General features: G+C 47.7%; 11 protein-coding genes across 11 annotated transcripts; 5 read left to right on the top strand and 6 right to left on the bottom strand.

Moving 5' to 3' along the window:
• The first annotated feature begins 1,924 nt into the window (after positions 1-1,924).
• DFJ58DRAFT_136614 (uncharacterized protein) lies at positions 1,925-2,956 on the top strand. Its single transcript, XM_041378828.1, has one exon. The coding sequence runs from the start codon at positions 2,114-2,116 to the stop codon at positions 2,738-2,740; it is 627 nt and encodes a 208-aa protein (XP_041237803.1). The 5' UTR covers positions 1,925-2,113; the 3' UTR covers positions 2,741-2,956.
• Positions 2,957-4,710: 1,754 nt separating this feature from the next.
• Positions 4,711-6,883, bottom strand: DFJ58DRAFT_734167 (cytochrome P450; the record flags this gene model as incomplete). The annotated part of the gene is made up of 12 exons (XM_041386442.1): positions 4,711-4,964; positions 5,016-5,152; positions 5,201-5,225; positions 5,276-5,332; positions 5,383-5,572; positions 5,619-5,632; positions 5,686-5,815; positions 5,872-5,987; positions 6,041-6,192; positions 6,242-6,441; positions 6,495-6,616; positions 6,667-6,883. 12 exons carry the CDS (start codon positions 6,881-6,883, stop codon positions 4,711-4,713), a joined length of 1,614 nt encoding a protein of 537 aa, XP_041237802.1.
• Positions 6,884-9,007: 2,124 nt separating this feature from the next.
• Positions 9,008-10,510, top strand: DFJ58DRAFT_709451 (terpenoid synthase; the record flags this gene model as incomplete). The annotated part of the gene is made up of 5 exons (XM_041383803.1): positions 9,008-9,215; positions 9,277-9,315; positions 9,367-9,541; positions 9,592-9,874; positions 9,928-10,510. The coding sequence occupies 5 exons, from the start codon at positions 9,008-9,010 to the stop codon at positions 10,312-10,314; spliced, it is 1,092 nt and encodes a 363-aa protein (XP_041237801.1). The 3' UTR covers positions 10,315-10,510.
• A 66-nt stretch (positions 10,511-10,576) lies between these two features.
• On the bottom strand, positions 10,577-10,747 carry DFJ58DRAFT_668688 (uncharacterized protein; the record flags this gene model as incomplete). Its single annotated transcript, XM_041382727.1, has 1 exon — positions 10,577-10,747. One exon carries the CDS (start codon positions 10,745-10,747, stop codon positions 10,577-10,579), a length of 171 nt encoding a protein of 56 aa, XP_041237800.1.
• A 565-nt stretch (positions 10,748-11,312) lies between these two features.
• Positions 11,313-13,517, bottom strand: DFJ58DRAFT_734165 (cytochrome P450; the record flags this gene model as incomplete). Its single annotated transcript, XM_041386441.1, has 11 exons — positions 11,313-11,608; positions 11,660-11,797; positions 11,846-11,977; positions 12,028-12,217; positions 12,266-12,279; positions 12,333-12,462; positions 12,519-12,634; positions 12,688-12,839; positions 12,889-13,077; positions 13,127-13,256; positions 13,307-13,517. 11 exons carry the CDS (start codon positions 13,515-13,517, stop codon positions 11,313-11,315), a joined length of 1,698 nt encoding a protein of 565 aa, XP_041237799.1.
• On the bottom strand, positions 13,483-14,397 carry DFJ58DRAFT_815122 (uncharacterized protein). The gene has a single exon (XM_041391685.1). The coding sequence runs from the start codon at positions 14,068-14,070 to the stop codon at positions 13,687-13,689; it is 384 nt and encodes a 127-aa protein (XP_041237798.1). The 5' UTR covers positions 14,071-14,397; the 3' UTR covers positions 13,483-13,686.
• A 137-nt stretch (positions 14,398-14,534) lies between these two features.
• DFJ58DRAFT_136519 (proteasome complex subunit Rpn13 ubiquitin receptor-domain-containing protein) lies at positions 14,535-15,824 on the top strand. The gene is made up of 5 exons (XM_041378827.1): positions 14,535-14,907; positions 15,012-15,271; positions 15,324-15,335; positions 15,386-15,543; positions 15,608-15,824. The coding sequence occupies exons 1-5, from the start codon at positions 14,874-14,876 to the stop codon at positions 15,663-15,665; spliced, it is 522 nt and encodes a 173-aa protein (XP_041237797.1). The 5' UTR covers positions 14,535-14,873; the 3' UTR covers positions 15,666-15,824.
• DFJ58DRAFT_815119 (uncharacterized protein) lies at positions 15,728-16,083 on the top strand. The gene is made up of 2 exons (XM_041391684.1): positions 15,728-15,779; positions 15,823-16,083. The coding sequence occupies exons 1-2, from the start codon at positions 15,741-15,743 to the stop codon at positions 16,003-16,005; spliced, it is 222 nt and encodes a 73-aa protein (XP_041237796.1). The 5' UTR covers positions 15,728-15,740; the 3' UTR covers positions 16,006-16,083.
• Positions 16,084-16,248: 165 nt separating this feature from the next.
• Positions 16,249-16,398, bottom strand: DFJ58DRAFT_668710 (uncharacterized protein; the record flags this gene model as incomplete). The annotated part of the gene is made up of 1 exon (XM_041382728.1): positions 16,249-16,398. A coding segment is annotated over one exon (150 nt), but the record flags the coding sequence as incomplete, so codon positions are not given.
• Positions 16,399-17,099: 701 nt separating this feature from the next.
• On the bottom strand, positions 17,100-19,181 carry DFJ58DRAFT_668679 (cytochrome P450; the record flags this gene model as incomplete). The annotated part of the gene is made up of 10 exons (XM_041382725.1): positions 17,100-17,275; positions 17,327-17,484; positions 17,580-17,643; positions 17,694-17,883; positions 18,007-18,126; positions 18,183-18,298; positions 18,352-18,503; positions 18,553-18,741; positions 18,791-18,920; positions 18,971-19,181. 10 exons carry the CDS (start codon positions 19,179-19,181, stop codon positions 17,100-17,102), a joined length of 1,506 nt encoding a protein of 501 aa, XP_041237794.1.
• A 793-nt stretch (positions 19,182-19,974) lies between these two features.
• Positions 19,975-21,373, top strand: DFJ58DRAFT_908239 (adhesion regulating molecule). The gene is made up of 5 exons (XM_041395098.1): positions 19,975-20,360; positions 20,422-20,433; positions 20,484-20,641; positions 20,699-20,811; positions 20,861-21,373. The coding sequence occupies exons 1-5, from the start codon at positions 20,070-20,072 to the stop codon at positions 21,205-21,207; spliced, it is 921 nt and encodes a 306-aa protein (XP_041237793.1). The 5' UTR covers positions 19,975-20,069; the 3' UTR covers positions 21,208-21,373.
• Positions 21,374-21,825: the final 452 nt, after the last annotated feature.

Genomic DNA, 21,825 nt, shown 5'->3' with positions numbered 1-21,825 from the left:
GACCCCTCCCTCGTCACACTCTATACGAGATTCGTGGCCTCACTGAATTTCAATACCCTGCGAATCAGTCGTTGACCAACTCAGGACGATCTAACTTCGCACCGTACGAAAGAAATTAACATTGTCACCTGGAATGATTTAATTAGGTTTATAAGATGCCTTGTATTTTGTGTGCGGTATGTGCAACCCCGTGATTACAGAAAGAAGAGCGCAAACATCATGCTACCACAGTACATGCAAATACAGAATCCGGGGCGCCACAACTACAAGGGTAATGCTGCGCGATAGACGAAAGACGAAAAAAGCAGGTCGCACCAAGAGTAGGTCACCTCATCTCTGATCCGGAGTCAAATGCGACCCATACAATCGACATTGGAAGGAAGGGTCTAACCCCATCTAACGAGTGATCACAAACTGACGCCTGGTAAGGACCATGGTACCACTGACCGAGTTGCCTATAGCCCGACCCTCTCAGTCGGTGTCCCGAGTGCTTTGATACATCGTATCCTCACGGTGCAGGGACTTGCGAAGTTGATTATGATGCGGAAAACGACAGGTCTCCTTTAAAGGGATCGACCCCTTCATTGAAAAGGTGTCAGCCTGGGCAGGTACTGCTTGTGAGGCAGTCCTACAGTACTACGTTCGACGTATCGGCAAAAACATCCATAAACGTCTTGCTTGATTACATTAGCCCACTCTTTGCAACTTTTGGAGACATACTGCAACGCTCCATCAGATGAGAGCTTCTCATATGCCCCTCTTATCCATGCTTGCTTCCGCCTGTCGGCAGTAAATAATCTTTCCAGAGGGCCGCGGGACGTTCGGTTCTTCAGAGATCTCTGTGTCTGCCGTTTAATCTATTAGCAGCAGTGATGCACACATGGCTAGCGACTTGGATATGATATCGCTCGAAGGCGCCCGTCCTCTATCCTCTGCTCTCCTTCGAAGATTGTGATTGCAAGAACAATGTGAACTTTCTTCTCACAGAAGAATTCGTGGAACTTCAAGCCAGTGAAGCGTAGCAGGGGCTGTGCCGGCTCCAGCGTAGAATAGAAGCAGATCAATGCCACCTTGTCTATCCAATTCGTTAGTGACCCGATAGGTGCTCTCGACAGACTCAACGAGCCCTTTGGTTCTCGCCTTGGGTTCCTCGAGTCCAAGAGTATTGAAGACATCATCATAAGACTCGTCGCTCAAATTGTTGGTGTACTCTTTCCAGTGCAGCATGCAGCGTTGACTCGGAATGCCAGGAGATATGTGTACCACCTCTCGCCATCACGACGGGGTTGAATGTGAACTCTTGCCTCCCCTCGTAGTACGACGATTTTATGTTTGTCGGAAGATACGGCACACAGCATATGAAAACTTCGTACCTTGCAGCCATACAGCCAATTTAGGAGGGACTGTCAGAATACTATGGCGCTTTGTTAAGTGTGTACTACGAACCTATCGTATCAAAGACAATTGAATGCAGATCAAGTTTCTTGTGCCCTCGCGCAAGCCCTAATCTGCCAGACTCCCGAACGCCCGATAAATCAACTCAAGGTAAACTTGTGTTGGCGGATGTGAATGACTCTTCCTTCTATCAACGTCTGACTAGATGGGAGAGCAGTCATCCTATTCATGCTAGGTTTTTTCTGCAACTCATACCTGCAATTGATGTGTTTTGCAAGTGTGGGTGTCTACCAGAGAAGACAGTCGTTCCTTCTTGGCTTGGATAGTCAATGTCAATGCACATGAGCAGAAAATGGTCCTGGGCATTTGCTCAGGTATTAGGAACCCTCTGGCAACGGTTAGGTTCGACGCACTGCCCGAGTCTCACGATGAGCTGACGACGTTTGTCGGAAAAAAGCCAGTTGAACAAAGTTCGCACCAAAGATGGAAAGAGCTGAACGGAAGTGTTCACGCTCTTTTTCTTTTTTAACTTTGATATCTAGCTGGGCCCAAGGTGGTACGAGACGCAGTGGTTACTCCCAAAATCCTTGAATCAGTCTGACTCTGAGCTGCAGGGATTGTTACGACCGCAATATTGTTGCCTCCTCTTTTATCATTGCTCGAAAATCGGGCTTCCCAGGCTTCACCAGGCTCAAATTTTATAGCTCTTGTTCCAGGCATGCCGCAGACACGCGCAAAAACTACAGCGTCCACTCATACCCATGATATTTCATCGTCATCTCCTGCACCAGCAACCAATTCTTCGCCAACTCGTGCTACACCGTATACGCGTTCCAAGGGACCTGCGGCAGCATCAGCAGAACCGATTAACAGTACTAGTACTGCTCAGCCTCGCGTTCGTACACCACTGACAATCCGCTTGCCAAGAGCATCAGTTGCAGGACATTCAACGACATTATCTATCACAAATAACGCTTCTAAATCGTCTCTTACCGCCTCTGCACCCGCTATTGGTATCAATATTGGTGCTGGTGCTCCTATTCCCACCTCATCCATACGCACCCCCATACCCGCACCTACCCCACTGATACGTACACCACCGCCAACGACATCCAATGTATCACAATCTACATCCACTGCTCCTCTACGGCCTCCTCCGTCCGCGCCTACGCCAGCTACCTCTGCACCAAAATCTGCACCTGTATCATCTGCGCACTTACCTGCTCCACCTATTTACACTTTCCCACCACCCCCACCACCTCCAAATCATGTCGCCGACCCTGCAGCTGCAGCGCGTACCTCATCGACCACACAACTCCCCGCATCTGTGACACCCAACTGCTAATGCAGCAGCCTTATCAGCCCTATCCGCGCAATCCGCAGCATTAGCAAATACCTCAGTTTCCGCTTCTCCGCGTTATCCTACTCCTCCTCCCGCGTCATCACACGCTTCACTGTCCACCTCAACTACTCTACGTCCTGTTCAGCGCTCGCTAGCAATGGCTTCTGAGTCGCAGCTTGCTCGCCGACCTCAGGTTCAATATCCCACTCCATCCTCAGCAGGAGCCTTACCTTCCCCAGCTTCTGGCGTAGACCCTGGGTCTGATTATGCAAGGGATGCAATGGAAGTGGATACAGAAGGCATTTCAGCGATGATGAATAGTCACAATAACTCGGTATGTTGTTCTCAGCCATTCTGGCCTGTTTATTCGTTCAACTTGTTTCCAGACAGGTCACAAAACATCAGACAAACATCGTGAGGCAAATAAAAAATACAGGCAGCGGCTGAAGGAAAGAATAAAAAATGGCGAGATGTATGTGTTCCCCGCCTCAATCCAACTAGCTGACGTATTGATTCCCATTAGTGATGAATTAGAAGCTCAGAAAATGAAAGAGAGGAAGCGTGTTAATGCCCGTAATTCTCGGTGAGTCGAACATATAACTGCTACGTCGCTTCATCAATTCAATCATGTTGGTAGTGCGCGAAGGAAGCTGGCGATGCGCAACGAAGCAGCTAATGGCTCCATGTCAAGTGTCGAGCCAGGCCCGCTTCTCGGTCCTAGCATCCACCCATCTCTCCCTCCATCCGTTGACCCAACCCCAGGTCCTGGCGATTTCATGCTATGCCTCCCTGATACGAATCCACCAGTGGGGTCTTACTACTCCACCACATTCCACGAAATTCTTACCAAAGCTGACCGCAACAGCGCGAGCAGCGACGGCGCGAGCATCACCCACCCACACTTCGAGCCCGATAGCCACCCCAATTTTGACTTCGACGCCGCCATGCCCCCCGCTCTCTTCCCATTTACCAAAGCCCGAGATTTCCGCGATGCCTGTACGATGACAGAACCCTCTCCAGACCTCCCAAAAGAAAGCGACCTCTCTTCATCTCTAGAACCCATCGCCCCCGCCCTCGCCCGTCGTCCCCACAGACAACTCACCCCCGAACGTCTCCACGATTTCGCCACAAATCCACTACAGCTCGTCAACAAAGCCTTCCTCCTCATCGTCCCTGATCCAAGCAGCACCCTCGGAAAACTGGTGTTGTGTAAAGTCCTCGAGTACCGGGTGTCTTCTACTGGACATCGGTTTCTTGTGCAGTTCTGGGGGGATAAGAAGGCCAGCGAGATGGATGTGAATAGGATGATGGAGGTGCTGGAAGGTGGGTACGAGATTGATCCTCCGTCTGCTGGTCCTAGTGCTGGACCTCAGGGGGTGGGGTTAGCGGGGAGGGTGTTTGGCGCGTTGCGTTCGTTTACTGGATTTTAGATACTTGCAAGAGGTGTTCGTATCACCTTCGTTTCATTTGTTCGTCTTGTTGTTTTTCATTATTTTTCCTGTTATTTCCCCCGAGGCTGTTGTGCGTTGTATCCACTTTGTTGTTGCACTGCACTTCTCGCGTTGCTTTGGCTGGTGTGGATATACTTTTTATCTGCATACTGTTATTCATCTTTGTTTGTTATTTTTTTTTCTGTTTTATGTGTTACTTACTTGTTACTTACTATGTCGTTATCGTGTTGATATTGATAGTAATGACGACGCGGTTTCCTTGCAGGCGACGTAGTCGGACTGGAGTAAGTCTGATCAAGCGCCAGTTGCACCGTACCGTGAGTCCGTGACGTCTACTCAGTGAACTGTCTTCTATCGTGTTTGCCTACGAGACTATACTTGATACTCAATTACGTCTCGTGCACGCAAGCAGGTAGTCGAATGCTAGTAGATGATACATATTTCACAAAACAGAGCTAAGTAAAAATTTGCGGAGAAGGGTCAAAAAAGTTGTCGAGTGTCATGCTCCCGTTCGGAAAACATCTACAAGTTCTGAATGGGCGCGAGAGCGTGCTGAGATATTGCAAGGGAAGACCATAGGGGAGCTATAGCAATAGAACTGTTAGTGACAAGAAGATGGAATGATACGAGAAAAACCAAGTACTGAATGAGTCCCGTGGTGAATCCGGGGGTGACTTCGATTACTTTCCCCTGGTCATCTTTGGGAGAAGAGAACTCCATCGTGAACAACATAGTAACAATAGCGGACCACACAGAGGCGTCAGCAGCATATCGGCCTGATCAAAGAAAGTATTAGCTCTATACGGTAATGAAATAACTCAACCCACCTGGACATGCACGCCGGCCAAAGCCGAAAACATATCTAGCAGGGTCATCGTCCGTCAGTGCATTATCGACGTCCAGGAACCTCTCTGGTATAAAGCTAGATGCATCGGGGTACCGCGTTTCATCCCGTGAAATGGCCCTGCAATATAACATCAAAAATCTGAAATCCGGAGAGGATCTATCTGACCATATGTTGCATATCACAGCTGCTCCTGATGTACGATATGACTAAATATTTGTTCACTAGACGAAAACGGCAGACCTTTGGGAATGAAGTAGCCATCGAATATATCGTCGCTTGAAGTAGCATGTGGTCCGCCTATAAGATTGTGTTTAGTGAAGGCGAGACCACTCGGCAAGGAAGAGTACCAATGGGTAAAATGGGGTGCCATCGCAAAGTTTCGCGCAGGACTGATTCAACGTAGGGTAGCGAGGCTCTGTCTTCAAATGTAGGCAAGCGATCTCCTCCAACCACTGAGTCGATCTCCGCTTGTGCACGTCTTTGAACATCTGGATACAATACCATGGCGAGAGCAAAAGTCATCAAGGTCGCCGTGGTCTGAAGAGGTTAAGCAGCGGACAATATGATTCGGACATCTGCTGACCGTCTCATATGAACCTGCACAGATATCTATCAAAGAACACAACGTTCCTTATGAAGAGTTGACAAACCCATGATAGTACTAACAGTTGCTTTCTTTAAGGCAGTCTCGAAGATGGGTTTTGACGCCTGATCCAGCTTCTCCATCCGTTGCAAATTGTCTGATACCATAGAAACATGGCCGAGGGACAAGTTTTCGGCCTTAGCAAGTACATGATCAATATCTAGGACCGAACTAGATTTTAAAAAATGCCCACCATATGCTCCTGCGCATATTGGAACGGCAGGTCCGTCATTTCAGTCATGCGATGGGTCGAAACTTGAGCATCGCGTTTGATCGCGGATCCCCAGCACCGGTCAGGTAAACTCAGCACTGTATCAGAGCGCGAAATGTCAAGTATTTCTCATCAACGAAAATGAGCTCACAGAATGGGAAGAGTTTTAGCAAGGTTGCTCTCTCTTGGGTCATGACCTTAACGCCAATAGCCATTGCATCTTCTACGATTCGAACCAGAGGATCATCACGAGGACTAGTTTGGTAGCCGTATGCCACTGACATCGCAACTGATGACGAAAATCTATGAACAGGTTGATAATCGTTCAAAGTTTACAAACACATCGACTGACGTTGCAAAGTGAGAATGATAGTGTTGAGGGTCATCAATTAGGTTGACGGACATCTCACGAGCCCGCTTGATCTGCATTAAACGGAACTTGAGTGCAGAGTCGGGACGAAACGTTTGGTGGAAGAGTCCGCCTGCAAAGACGCCATTCGTTGCCATAAACTGCTGCTGCAAAGTTGACTGACCAACCGAATCTGCCAGGGCCTGTATTTCATAAGGATGAAGTAGAAGAATGTTAAAAGAACGTACGGCTCGACTGTGGCTATGTATGGTCGATCGGAGTATATGCGAGAACGCTTGTCCATTAAGGCTTCTGCAACGTGCTGAGAATTGGTCACCACGACTTCCTGGCCTAGAAGTCGCGCGAAAACCAAGTCTCCTGATATAATTATTTGAATCACATATGCACTATACTATCTCCCCACGTACCATAAGTAGCACCCCATTCGGTATAAGTCAACCAAGGCTCCTTGGTGTCGATAGATAAGACGTTCCCTAACAGTGGGAGCGGCATTGGGCCAGGAGGAAGGCAAGGTCTGTTCTGTCTGTTCCGAACTAACCACTTGAAGGCTTTGATGACAACGAGGGATGCGGGTACTAGTAAGACGGCGAGGATAGCAAGGCGACCATCAACTGATGGAAACATGGTTGGACAGATGCATGTGTAGATATTCGGTGCGCGTTATAACTGCACTGAGAGTCGCTTACTACACATCCTGTACCTAGCGCGTCAGAAGAAAAAAAGTTACAATATCAGATTGTAGCTCGACAATAGAGTGGAGAGGATACGTCAAGCATAGTTTCAAACCTCGAAAAACGACGGCGATCACAGTGACTGAGTCAGTACCTATGGATCTAGAAGACATTGATGCCCTAGCTACGGGTAATCAGACTTCTTTTTGGGAGCAAAGCAGCGCTCCTGTAAGTCTGATTCAGATCATTTGATATTTATTGTCTCCGTTAGCCATCTACTAGGTTCCAGCTCTCCCTATATTCAGATGTGATTAGGGGTTGCATAGGTGCGAGGGAGGCTATCGCCTAACCCACCTCGAGATTTGATCTCACCATTCTCCACTTAAGTTAACCGGTGGAGATTCGTACATTTGAACAACTGTCGGCGTTGCCGACTTGTGACCGTGCGGAGCGAGTGGATTTAGTTTATTTGGGCCAACAAGATATAACTTGAAATACATTTTGATTCGAATGCGACACGGTGACCTTTCAGATGACTTTGATTTTCGCTGACCCGGGACGTCTGCGTCTCCACATTAGAGTAGCCGGATAAAATTCTTCATGGACGAGACACATTACAGGACATTGGATAATTCAGAACCCCTTACATGTAAGCACGAATAGCCGCCGGCATGTTGTCCTGTGTTCTTGCGTTTTGTTTCTCGATATCGATGAAGGCGTTTGTTGTAAGCTAGACGAAGTCTCAGCGGAAGTGTTAAACAACGCTGATATTTGCATTTACCTAGACGAAGTCTAGATTACATTTTAGCAAGAATGAGTACGAGTATTAGTGATATACGTACCTCAGCGGAAGTGTTATGTAAACAACGCTGAGGTAGAATCGGATATGGAGAGGTACGAGAAGAGAAGAAGCCACCGGTGGTGGTTACCCCGGTGGATGGTGGTCGAAGGTGATGAAGATCAAAAAAGAAAGAGAAGTCCCGGAGGCTAATCCTCCGGGACAAGACCATGCGTACGTATCGTATCGTCCAACAGCGTTGTTGTTGGATACACGCTAGATATGTGGAGGGATACATTATGTATGAGTGGTGATTGTAGTAAGAGAAAACTATTATGATTAACTGCACAGGAGCTATACATCCCAGATTTCATGATGTCGTTTTTTCTTCGCTGTGTGAGGTTCCTTTGTTTTCCATAACAAGTCTTTGTTTGTTCAAATCACGCAACATTCTAAGTGACCTTGCTCCGCACGGTAACTATAAGTAACTCACTCCGATTCGGACGGTTTCTGGTAACCTGTTATCATTCGGATCTTTCACGTTGAGAATAGTCTAAGAGCAATGGAGACACATAGGAAATTCATGTGAAAAAAATCGAAGAGATTGGGTGAGGACGACAGAACGGAGAAGAATTTCACATATGAGAAGATGGCAAGGGCCGGTGGAGTCGGGAACTGGCGCGTCAGCGGCGCTACGATCCGATTCGACAAGCAGATTTTAGGGTTTTTTTTTTCGTTGTGAATGACGTGAGGGCGTCCAGACTTTGTTTGCTCGGGGTTTGAGTTCGAAGGAACCAAGAGAGGTCTGAATGATAACAGGGTACCACCCGGTGTCACACCCGAGTACTTGTATCATCCACAGAAATCGCCAGGGACCACCATACCACGAAACGCACATTAACGGCCCCGCGGATTGGAAGACTTGCGCATCTAAAACGGCCGGCGGGAACGGCGGACTGATGGAGGTCACCCCTCCATCAGGGCAATTTGCGAAGTCGGAGATGCGGTGGGGGACACAGGTGTCCCCCGTTTCTAGTTAGTAATGTCCTACATAGGGTACTGTACCCCACATGGACATGAATTGGTTTTTTTTTAAAAAAAAACAGGGTACCATTACGATAGAAATCCGGGAGTAAGCCCCCCGCACTCCAATAGGGCCATGTCCAACATAGGGTCTACGACCCCAAAGGACAATAAATATGATGGTTTTTTTAATTAAAAAAAACAGGGTACCAGCCACCGTATAAATACAGCCGCCAGGGAACGTATAAACGCCAGCCAGAGAGCCTTCTGATCAGCATGTTTGTCCCCTATGATGGCCCCACTGCTGGGGAATTAGCTAGTACCAAGATCTTCATACCTGACACGGTCTCCGAAACGTGGCCATGGCCCCGTCGTCTCAATCAGCACTATCTCGAAGTCAAGGTCGAATCTGCAGCTTGGTTTGCGAGCTGTAAAGCCTTTAACAGTGCTACAGTACTAGATGCCTTTGAACGCATCCATTGCGGTAAGACATGGTTGCATGATAGTCCTGTCAACATGCATGTTTTTCACAAGTCATTTATTAGATCTCATGAGTTGTTTGGGCTACCCAATCGCGAGCAAAGGTGAGCCATGATTCCAACCGATAACTTACTGAGAAACCCATCCACTGGTAGTGCATCTTCGTAACATCTGCAACATAATAAGGATTTTATACGTCATAGATGAATACTCAGATGTGTCAAAGCCAAGTGGTGTCCGCGAACAGAAGAACGCTATCATGGATGCTTTGCATAACCCCCATAAACCACGTCCCAAAGGAGAATGGGTCGGTGGAGAAATGATGCGCCAGTGAGTGCTTTGCTGTTTGATATTCAGTCAGAGATTTATCTCAGTGACAGAACCTGGGAGCGCACCATACGCGATGCTAGTGCGCAGTCACAGAAGCGGTTCATCACAGTACTCGACTCATTTCTAGAGGGCATGATACAACAGGCAATTGACCGAAACGAACATCGTATCCGTGACATTCAAAGCTACATCGATGTGCGCCGCGAGACAATCGCAATGAAGGTTTTGTTCGCTCTTTTGGAGTTGGGCCTGGATATCCCAGACGAAGTCATGTCCCACCCGACAATTGAGACCATGGTTATCGCATCCATGGACATGATCATTATTGATAATGTCGGTGATTTTTCTGGTGACCACGCTAAAGACACTCATAAAATGTATGACAGGACATTGCATCCTACAATTTGGAGCAAGCACGAGGAGATGCTACTCACAACTTCATAACGATTATCATGCGCGAACTTGATATGGACGTCAACGGTGCCATGTTATGGGTGGCGGATCTCCATAAGGAAAACCAGAAAAAGTTCTTGGAGGCGATGGCAGCCGTTCCAAAATGGGGAGAGCCCATTGACTCGCAGATGAGAGAGTACTGCGATGGCTTGGGAAACTGGGTGCGCTCGAACTATGAGTGGAATTTCGAGAACGAGAGGTACTTTGGGACAAAGGGTCCAGAAATTCAAAGTAAGAAATGGATGACGCTGATGCCGAAGGACTGCCTGAAAGATTCTGAAGAGATCGGACCTGTACATGTTGATTACTCTCTGTTATAGTATCACGATGAAGCTATATGTACTATCACATACCTATGTATATCTCACATGCTCTCTCCTTAAGTTTTCAGATAGTCCCTCCTCGCTACAGCGCTTCTCGATCTAGTCGAGGAAGTACGCCGCAGCATCGTACCCTGCGTCCTACTTCTCCTCAGCTCTAGGTCTCCAGTGTGGTAGTGCAAAACCAGCGTGAAGCGGTGAGCCTTACGAAATCTACCAGTAGTTCGGAAGGGAAGACAACATTTGAACTCAAAGGAGGATATCAGAACGTGCACACCTCGATAAGACACCCTGGACATGTCTCTTTTGCACTGGACCGATAGTGATCCACGACCTCGTGAACCAGCACGCCTAGTATTTCATGACGTGCGCACTGCGCGAGCCTGGGATAATTTGACCCAATCAAGGGAGAAATTGGTCTCTTTCGTCTCATGCGGGCCCAGAGTGTATGCCATGCTATTGAACGGTCCGAGAGCGAGTGTAATGGTCTTGACCCTTGGAATGCAGATCATTCACAACACATTTATAGTGAATTGAGAATGCGTAGCACTCACTGGGTTGGGGCCGTGAGCGGGGTATACAGTCAGGTAGAAGATGCTTCAACTGCAAGCTTGAGTGCTTCCTCTGGGCGACAAGTCCTCCATCCTCAACACGAAATTGGGTCATCCAAGATGGCGGGGGCAGGAGATCATGAGGAGGTATGAGTAAATGGTGTTATCACAAGCAGACGAGCAAATGAGGGTGCCAGATTTGAATAGCTTCCTTTATAGGGTGTGTGAGTTTCGTTGTCTCGAGGTACTTAGTACTCAGGAGTCGACTGTACAGGAAATGAAAGTTGCGTCTCGCGCACGCGCAAGCAGGTAGTTGAATGTCAGTAATGTTACATATTTCACATGGCATGTACACGAAACAGATAAGTAGAAGGGGTCAAAAAAGGGTTGTCGAGTGTTTGACACATTAGTCAAGTAGTGAAGAAAGAAGGAACATATGTATACGATTCATTCACCTGAACACATGTCATACTCCCGTTCGGAAAACATCCACAAGTTCTGAATGGGCACGAGAGCGTGCTGAGATATTGCAAGGGAAGACCACAGGGCAGCTAAAACGATGGAACTGTTAGTGCCGAGGAAATGGAATGATACGAGAAAAACCAAGTACTGAGTGAGTCCCGTGGTGAATTGGGGGGTGAATTCAATCACTTTGCCCTGGTCATCTTTGGCAGAAGAAAACTCCACCGTGGCCAGCATAGTAACAATAGCGGACCATACAGAGGCATCAGCAGCATGTCGGCCTGATCAAAGGATGTATTAGCTCTATACGGTAATGAAATAACTCAACCCACCTGGACATGCACGCCGGCCAAAGCCGAAAACGTATTCAGCAGGGTCATCATCCGTCAACGCATTATTGACGTCCAGGAACCTCTCTGGTATAAAGCTAGATGCATCGGGGGTACCGCTTTTCATCCCGTGAAATGCCCCTGCAACATAACATCAGTATTTTGAAAGCCAGAGAGGGTCTATCTGACCATATGTTAGATATGACGGTCGCTCCTGATGTACAATATCACAAAATATTTGTTCACTGGACGAAAACAGCAGACCTTTCGGAATGAAATAACCATCGTATGTATCATCATTCGAGGTGGCATGTGGAACGCCTACATAATTTCCTTCAGCAAAGGCGCAATGACACAGCGAGGAAGATTACCAAGGACTCCGACGGGGTGCCATCTCCAAGTTTCGCGCAGGACTGATTCAACGTAGGGTAGCGAGGCTCTGTCTTCAAATGTAGGCAAGCGATCTGCTCCGACCACCGAGTCGATCTCCGCTTGTGCGCGTTTCTGGATATCTGGATACAATACCATGGCGAGAGAAAACGTCATCAAGGTCGACGTGGTCTGTGGAGGGGTTGAGCAGCAGACATTACGATTCGGACATCTGCTGACCGTCTCATATGAACCTGCATAGACATCTATCAAAGAATACAACGTCCCTTGTCAAGTGTTGACGAACCTACAATAGCAGTAGCAGCTGCTTTCTTTAAGGCAGTCTCGAAGATGGGTTTTGATGACTGATCCAGCTTCTCCATCCGTTGCAAATTGTCTGATACCATTGAAACCTGGCCGAGGGACAAGTCTTCGGCCTTAGCAAGTACATGATCAATATCTAGGACCGAACTAGATTAAAAAAGATGCCCACCATGTGCTCCTGCGCATATTGGAACGGCAGGTCCGTCATTTCAGTCATGCGATGGGTCGAAACTTGAGCATCGCGTTTGATCGCGGATCCCCAGCACCAGTCGGGTAACCTCAGCACTGCATCAGAGCGCGGAATGTCAAGTCTTTCTCATCAACAACAATGAGCTCACAGAAGGGGAAAATTTTAAGTAATATCGCTTTCTCTGGGGTCATTACCTGAAGGCCAATAACCAATGCACTTTCCGCAATTCGAACCAGAGGATCATCACGAGGACTAGTTTGGTAGCCGTATGTCACTGACATCGCAATTGATGACGAGAATCTGTGAACAGGTTAATAATCCTTCGACGTTTACAAACACATCGACTGACGTTGCAAAGTGAGAATGATAATGTTGAGAGTCATCAATTAAGTTGATGACCATCTCACGAGCCTTCTTGATCTGCATCGGACGAAACTTGAGTGCAGATTCGGGACGGAAAGATTGGTGGAAAAGTCGTCGGGCAAGACGCCATTCGTCACCATAGCCTGTGAATGCAAAGATGTCCGACCAACCAAATCTGCCTGTACTTCATAATGATGAAATAGAAGAATGTCAGAAGAACGTACGGCTCGACTGTGGCTAAGTATGGTCGATCGGAGTAAATGCGAGAACGCTTGTCCATTAAGGCTTCTGCGACGTGCTGAGAATTGATCACCACGACTTCCTGGCCCAGAAGTCGCACGAAAACCAAGTCTCCTGATATAATTATTTGCATCACATATGCAGCATACTATCTCCCCACGTACCATGAGCAGCAGCCCATTCGGTATAAGTCAACCAAGGCTCCTTGGTGTCGATAGATAAGACGTTCCCTAACAGTGGGAGCGGCACTGGGCCAGGACGAAGGCAAGGTTTGTTCTGCCTGTTTTGAATTAACCGTGTGAAGGCTTTGATAAAGACAAAGGATGCAGGTAAGACGGCGAGGATAACAAAGCGACCATCAACTGAGGGAAACATGGTTAGAGCAATGCGTGGGTATATTTTCAATGCACGAAGCAAACGTTATAAGTGCACGGAGAGTGGCCGCTTACCACATCCTGTACTTACCGAGATTATCATTTTCGAACGACTTCCAAGCCCTGAACAAACAAAATCCAGACACCCTTACGTGAAGAATGTACGAGATTTAATTGATAGTATTAGTGATGGATGAACAATTGAACAAGGGTGGCCAACAAGTGAGTATGCGAGACAATGTAATTATACTCAGCTGGTACCTGCAAAATATGGCACGCTCGTGCTGGTCGAGCGAGTACAGCGGGGTCCATATACGTAGAAGATGAGTGAGCGCTGGAAGGTGGGGACAAATCTGGAAGAGTATATGAGTGAGTACTGAATGCATGCATTGAACAAAAGATCGCGAATGAGCTTTGCAGTGGTCTCGCTCAGTGTCACTGTTGTGCCCTCCCTCCTTCCGAAAAGATTCAGAGGCACCGGATGATGGAATATAGGGCTGAGCGCCAAAATGGGTGCCACGCGTGATGCTGGACGTCTGATGCGCTGCATGCATGTAGGTTGACTGAGGTACGTTACTAGGCGCTGAATTACAGGAGCGCCGAGACCCAGCTAGTGGATAGTGTGGATAGTGTTGAAGGCGTGGCTGTGGAAGAGGGGGGCGGAAACGAGGTTGATGTAGAAGGAATGTGTGCTGATGGAGGGGAGGCTACGTTGAGACGGGGAGGAAGAGGTGCACATATATTTACGGGAGACTGAAAGCTCGGTGATTGAGTCGATGAGTATCAAAATATGGCATTGCATATTGGTACATAGCCATGGATATCTGCAAATACAGATTATCATGGACACGCTTGAAAATGCACCATCACGGCCAGCGAGGTATGATACTTAGACCTCATAGCGCGTGTTTTTCACTTTTTTTATGAAACCGAAACTCACGCCTGTCACACGAACCCATTACATAATAACTTAAGTTACTTATTGAGAAGACGTCTTCACAATTTCCAAACTCCGATACGCATTACGCGTCGTTTGACGACCAGCTGAGTTTATAATGTCGGTCGACCTCACTAGTACTAGTGGCCGAACTATCCTTGCCTTCAAGGCTGGTCGTGCTTTTCGACGCGCTGGAACCAACTTCGTCGATGCCTCTGTTGGAATCCGAGAGATCCGAGACGAGGAACACTGACAGATCCAATACAGGAACGGACAATGAGTGAGAGGTACGAGCACAAGTCAAAATGGACAAGGGCGAGCGACGCAGTGAGGTCGGCTCGCGTCCTGCAAATATTCATGTTTCTCTTTTATATATTCAGTCGTCAACGTACTTACTACAAAAAGCGCCAGTAGTAGCGCATGGACATCTCAGTTCTTTTCAAGACACTGAGATGTAAGTCCAAATCGTCACCTGTATTTACCAAGTCTAACGCCTCCTAGTTTACTTGTCCTTATAGGTAGACATACCGTTAACGAAGTTCTTTTCAAGAGACTGAGATTTTACTTGTCCTTATAGACTCCTCGTCCCTCCCGCTCTTAAAGATATTATCACCGCAGCCTCCCCCACCAAAGGCGCGATTATCTTGACCAATGAGGACGGCCTCATACACTTCATGTGGAAAGACCGAATGACAGGGGAAGTGGGCGAGGATCTAATCTTGTTTCCTGGCGATGCAAAGTCGGAAAAGGTTGCGCAAAGTAGCTGGGGCACGAACTATGTCCTCAAATTCGGCGAGAGCTCCGACCAAAAGCATTTCGTATGTGTCTCACTCCAAGTTTTTGGTTTTTTATTGGCTCATTCTATGTCAGTTCTGGCTGCAGGTGTGTTTTTGCCGCCGAATTCTTTTGATATATATCTGATGCTCATGCAGGACTCGTCAACACGCCGTGATGAGGAATTCGTGACGAATTTGAACAGAACCCTCGCTGATCCCAACATTATCGCTATCTGGGATATGCGCAACGTTTACCCAGCGTCGGAAGTCTCTACATTCGCTGCTGGTACATCCACTCCTCAACCCTCGACAGTGTAGGTCCTACTTTCTTTGCAGAATGGTGGGCGACTCATATGTACATCATAAAATGTATGACAGGATATTGCATGCTACAATTTGGAGCAAGCACGTGGAGATGCTAGTCACAACTTCATAACGATTGTCATGCGCGAGCTTGATACGGACTTCAACAGTGCCACACTGGCCCACGTTATGGGTGGCGGATCTCCATATGGAAAACCAGAAAAAGTTCTTGGAGGCGATGGCAGCCGTTCCAAAATGGGGAGAGCCCATTGACTCGCAGGATGAAAGAGTACTGCGATGGCTTGGGAAACTGGGTGTGCTCGAACTATGAGTGGAACTTCGAGAGCGAGAGGTACTTCGGCACAAAAGGTCCAGAAATTCAAAGTAAGAAATGGATGACGCTGATGCCGAAGGACTGCCTGAAAGATTCTGAAGAGATCGGACCTGTACATGTTGATTACTCTCTGTTATAGTATCACGATGAAGCTATATGTACTATCACATAACTATGTATATCTCACATGCTCTCTCCTTAAGTTTTCAGATAGTCCCCTCGCTGCAGCGCTTCTCGATCTAGTCGAGGAAGTACGCCCCTGCGTCCTACTTCACCTCAGCTCTAGGTCTCCAGTGTGGTAGTGCAAAACCAGCGTGAAGCGGCAAGCCTTACGAAATCTACTAGTAGTTCGGAAGACAAAATTTGAACTCAAAGGATGGTATCAAAACGTGCACACCTCGATAAGACACCCTGGACATGTCTCTTTTGCATTGTACCGATAGTAATCCACGACCTCGTGAACCAGCACGCCTAGTATATCGTGTCGTGCGCGAGCCTCTGATGATTTGATCCAATTGAGGGAGAAATTGATCTATTTCGTCTCACGCGTGCTCAAAGTGTATGCCATGCCATTGAACGGTCCGAGAGCGAGTGTAATGGTCTTGACCATTGGAATGTAAATGATTCACAACACATTTATAGTGAATTGAGAATGCGTAGTACTCACTGGGTTGGGGCCATGAGCGGGATATACAGCCAGGTAGAAGATGCTTCAACTGCAAGCTTGAGTGCTTCCTCGGGGCGACAAGTCCTCCACCCTCAACACGAAATTGGGTACCATCCAAGATGGCGGGGGCGGGAGATCATGAGAAGGAATGAGTAAATGGTGTTATCACAAGCAGACGAGCAAATGAGGGTGCCAGATTTGAATAGCTTCCTTTATAGGGTGTGTGAGTTTCGTTGTCTCGAGGTACTTAGTACTCAGGAGTCGACTGTACAGGAAATGAAAGTTGCGTCTCGCGCACGCGCAAGTAGTTGAATGCCAATACATGTTACATATTTCACATAGCACATACACAAAACGGGGATGAGTAGAAGGGGTCATAAAAGGGTTGTCGAGTGTTTGACAGATTAGTCAAGCAGTGAAGAAAGAAGGAAGATATGTATACGATTTATTCACCTGAAAACATGTCATACTCCAGTTCGGAAAACATCTACAAGTTCTGAATGGGCGCGAGAGCGCGCTGAGATATTGCAAGGGAAGACCACAGGGCAGCTAAAGCAATGGACCTGTTAGTGACGAGAAGATGGAATGATACGGGAAAATCCAAGTACTGAGTGAGTCCCGTCGTGAATCGGGGGGGTGAATTCGATCACCTTGCCCTGGTCATCTTTGGCAGAAGAAAACTCCACCGTGGCCAACATAGTAACAATAGCGGACCATACAGAGGCATCAGCAGCATATCGGCCTGATCAAATAATGTATTAGTTCCATAGGGCAATGAAACAACTCAACCCACCTGGACATCCACGCCGGCCAAAGCCGAAAACATATCTAGCAGGGTCATCGTCCGTCAGCGCATTATTGACGTCCAGGAACCTCTCTGGTATAAAGCTAGATGCATCGGGGTACCGCGTTTCATCCCGTGAAATGGCCCTGCAATATAACATCAAAAATCTGATATCCGGAGATGATCTATCTGACCATATGTTGCATATCACAGCCGCTCCTGACGTACGATATCACTAAATATTCGTTCACTAGACGAAAACGGCAGACCTTTGGGAATGAAGTAGCCATCAAATATATCGTCGGTTGAGGTAGCATGCGGTGCGCCTGTAAGATTGTGTTTAGTGAAGGCGAGATCACTCGGCAAGGAAGAATACCAATGGGTAAAAGGGGGTGCCATCGCAAAGTTTCGCGCAGGACTGATTCAACGTAAGGTAGCGAGGGTCTGTCTTCAAAAGTAGGCAAGCGATCCCCTCCAACCGCCAAGTCGATCTCCGCTTGTGCGCGTCTCTGAACATCTGGATATAATACCATGGCGAGAGCAAAAGTCATCAAGGTCGACGTGGTCTGAAGAGGTTGAGCAGCAGACAATATGATTGGGACATCTACTGACCGTCTCATATGAACCTGCACAGATATCTATCAAAGTGCACAACATCCCTTGCAAAAAGGTGACGAACCTACCATAACAGTAGCAGCTGCTTTCTTTAAGGCAGTCTTAAAGATGGGTTTTGATGCCTCATCTAGCTTCTCCATCCGTTGCAAATTGTCTGATACCATTGAAACCTGGCCGAGGGATAAGTTTTCGGCCTTGGCAAGCACATGATCAACATTCAGTACAGAACTGGACTAAAAAAAATGCCCACTATATGCTCCTGCGCATATTGGAACGGCAGGTCCGTCATTTCAGTCATCCGATGGGTCGAAATTCGAGCATCGCGTTTGATCGCAGATCCCCAGCACCAGTCAGGTAGCCTCAGCACTACATCAAAGCGCGGAATGTCAAGTCTTTCTCACCGACGAGAATGAGCTCACGGAAGGGGAACATTTTAAGTAGGGTTGCTCTCTCTGGGGTCATCACCTTAAGGCCAATAGCCAATGCATCTTCTACGATTCGAACCAGAGGATCATCACGAGGACTAGTTTGGTAGCTGTATGCCGCTGACATCCCAACTGATGACGAGAATCTATGAACAGGTTGATAATCATCCGAAGTTTACAAACACATCGACTGACGTTGCAAAGTGAGAATGATAGTGTTGAGGGTCATCAATTATGTTGACGATCATCTCACGAGCCCGCTTGATTTGCATAGGACGAAACTTGAGTGCAGAGTCGGGGCGGAATGTTTGGTGGAAGAGTCGTCGGCAAAGACGCCATTCGTCACCATATCCCGTGAATGCAAAGACGACCGACCAACCAAACCTGCCTGTACTCCATAATGATTGACAAGAAGAATATTAGAAGAACGTACGGCTCGAGTGTGGCTATGTGAGGTCGATCGGAGTAAATGCGAGAACGCTTGTCCATTAACGCTTCTGCAACGTGCTGAGAATTGATCACTACGACTTCCTGGCCTAGAAGTCGCACGAAAAACAAGTCTCCTGATATAATGATTTGCATCACATATGCACTATATTATCTCCCTACGTACCATAGGTAACACACCATTCGGTATAAGTCAACCAAGGTTCCTTGGTGTCGATAGATAAGATGTTTCCTAACAGTGGGAGGGGCGTTGGGCCAGGAGGAAGGCAAGGTTTGTTCTTTCTGTTATCAATGAACCTCGTGAAGGCTTTTATGACAACAAGGGATGCGGGTAAAGCAGCGAGGATAGCAAGGCGACCATCAACTGAAGGAAACATGGTTAGAGCGATTTGTGGGTAAATATTCAATGCACGTAGCGGACGTTATAACTGCACGAAGAATCGCTTACCACACCTTGTACCTGGCGTGTCGGAACTGGTAGGAGACTAAGCGTGGAGAAGGATAATTCCCAGGTCAGTGGGAGGGGGGGCGTTGTCTAACGCAAAAAGTTCCCATCACTAATGCCATTGACATTGACAAGATGTGCCAGAATGCTATGCCAGGTATACACCCGCCATATACTGTCTCGAGCTCTGGTGTGGCCAAGTGAACTGGGGCAAGGAAACAGAGTGAAACTTAGGTAATGTGAACAGAAGACAGGCCTTCCATGAGTTGGGCGTGGGCTACAGACAGTCTCGTCAGATTTCTCATCAGAGATTCGTATGGAGACCAGGTGTGTGCAGAGGGGAGGATGAAGAACTCCCATCCTACTAAGCCGCGGGCAAGGCAATGCCGCAAATGAAGGCACACCCTTTAAACCAGGAAGGTAAAGCAAGCCCGAAATAACTAGAGATTTTCCGCGTGCAACGGTAGAAAGAGCGCCAATAGCGGAGGAAAGAGTCGGAGGAAGGCAACGTCCGCTAGAGCTTTGACCGGAGCTACTAGGTAGCAGTAGTGTAGGGAGCAGAATTACTTGAATTTACATTATATTAATGTTGCCTTATCCCATCTACAGCTGGCATGTCCGGATGGTGACTAGGACTCGTATTGGGGCTGTAAGCCCTGATTTTGAGCAAAATTTGTCCATCTGGCCTGGGCCCTGTACACCTATTTTCAGGAGTCCTGGGTTTACTTGGGTACCATCTTTAGAATTTCCAAACTCCGACGCGCATTACGCGTCGTTTGAACAGATTCTTTACAGCAGTCTAAATTTCATAGCGTTTATAATGTCGGTCGACCTCACTAGTACTAGTGGCCGAACTATCCTTGCCTTCAAGGCTGGTCGTGCTTTTCGACGCGCTGGAACCAACTTCGTCGATGCCTCCCCCACCAAAGGCGCGATTATCTTGACCAATGAGGACGGCCTCATACACTTCATGTGGAAAGACCGAACGACAGGGGAAGTCGGCGAGGATCTAATCTTGTTTCCTGGCGATGCAAAGTTGGAAAAGGTCCCGCAAAGTAGCTGGGGCAGGACCTATGTCCTCAAATTTGAGAGCTCCGACCAAAAGCATTTCGTATGTGTCTCACTCCAAGCTTTTGGTTTTTCATTGGCTAACTTCGCTCCCTCTATGTCAGTTCTGGCTGCAGGTGTGTTTTTGCCACTGAATTATTTATATATATATCTGATGCTCATGCAGGACTCATCAACACGCCGTGATGAGGAATTCGTGACGAATTTGAACAGAACCCTCGCTGATCCCAACATTATCGCTATCTGGGATATGCGCAACGTTTACCCAGCGTCGGAAGCCTCTACATCCACTGCTGGTACATCCACTCCTCAACCCTCGACAGTGTAGGTCCTACTTTCATTGTAGAATGGTGGGCGATTCATGTACATCATAATATCTAGACAGCCAATCGTTCCAGCGACTAGTGATTCCACACCAGCGGGTACCACCCCGGAACAACTCGCACAACTTCGTGGGATTGTTAGCTCGATGACCGGTTTCGCGAGTGAAGATGGTATCTCTATTTCTCAATCACACTGCATCATCACTAACAAATTCCACAGAGCTTTGGTTGACAGACGTCCTGTCCTCACAAAATTTGCTTCCCCTTTTCCAATCGCACCCTGAACTCCTTCCAGCACTCTTCCCTCTCCTTCCACCTGAACTTATCCCATCGTCAGACGCTACACCACAACAGGTGGTAGAGATATTGCAGCGTACGACTAACTCTCCACCTTTCCGCTCGGCTGTGGCGCAGCTTGATCGGGCACTTCGGACGGGTGCCCTTGGTGAATTTGTGAGGAGCCTTGGTCTCCCTGAGAGTGCTGCGACGGGTGTTGGCGCGTTCCTCGCTGCTATCGCTGAACAAGCAAGACAGGAAGGTGCCGAAGAGCGGATGGAAGAGGATTAGGGAGCGTGATGGTCGATTGGACTTTTCTTTAGTTACCACTGCCATTCCAAATGCGCTGGGATTCCTTGGTGTTGATGTGCAAGCTTATACATTTACTGTTTTGTTTGTTCCGTGAGACTTCTTTGCGGGAAACTCGCGGTAGGAACAATGCAGCGGATGTACATATGTGTTGCCGAGTTGAATTCATGCACAGGAGCTAAGGTGAGTGTTTTCTGTTACATCACATGATCACCGACAGTGACAATTGCTCTGAGGCAAGACGTTCAGTCGCAGGATACGTGGCGTGAAGGACAGGCTGATTTACTGGATGGCTTCTTCCAGTGACATACCGATTAACGTAATCTACATGAGCGACATGCAGTTTGTCATCATGTTTCGCATTGTTGTCTTTCAAACTCAACATTTACATTGGCAGCTCTTCATCTATGCGGCCCTCTGTGCGCAGTTTTTGCAGTGTCCGCGAGCACGCGGACATATTATTAGGTGGCGACACTCGAGATATCACTGAAATCTTTGGACAAAGTCTATCTGAGACCAACCAGGCTCGCCCATCGCGTTTTCAGTGGTATGGAAAAGTACCAGATCTGGCATTCAGACGCGAGACGTCCGAGATTGCTT

Source organism: Suillus subalutaceus (assembly GCF_016647625.1).
Source record: "Suillus subalutaceus strain FC151 chromosome Unknown DFJ58scaffold_168, whole genome shotgun sequence".
In the NCBI taxonomy this organism is placed as follows: domain Eukaryota; kingdom Fungi; phylum Basidiomycota; class Agaricomycetes; order Boletales; family Suillaceae; genus Suillus; species Suillus subalutaceus.
Note: the sequence above shows the minus strand (reverse complement) of the source record. Positions and strands in the feature narration are given on the sequence as shown.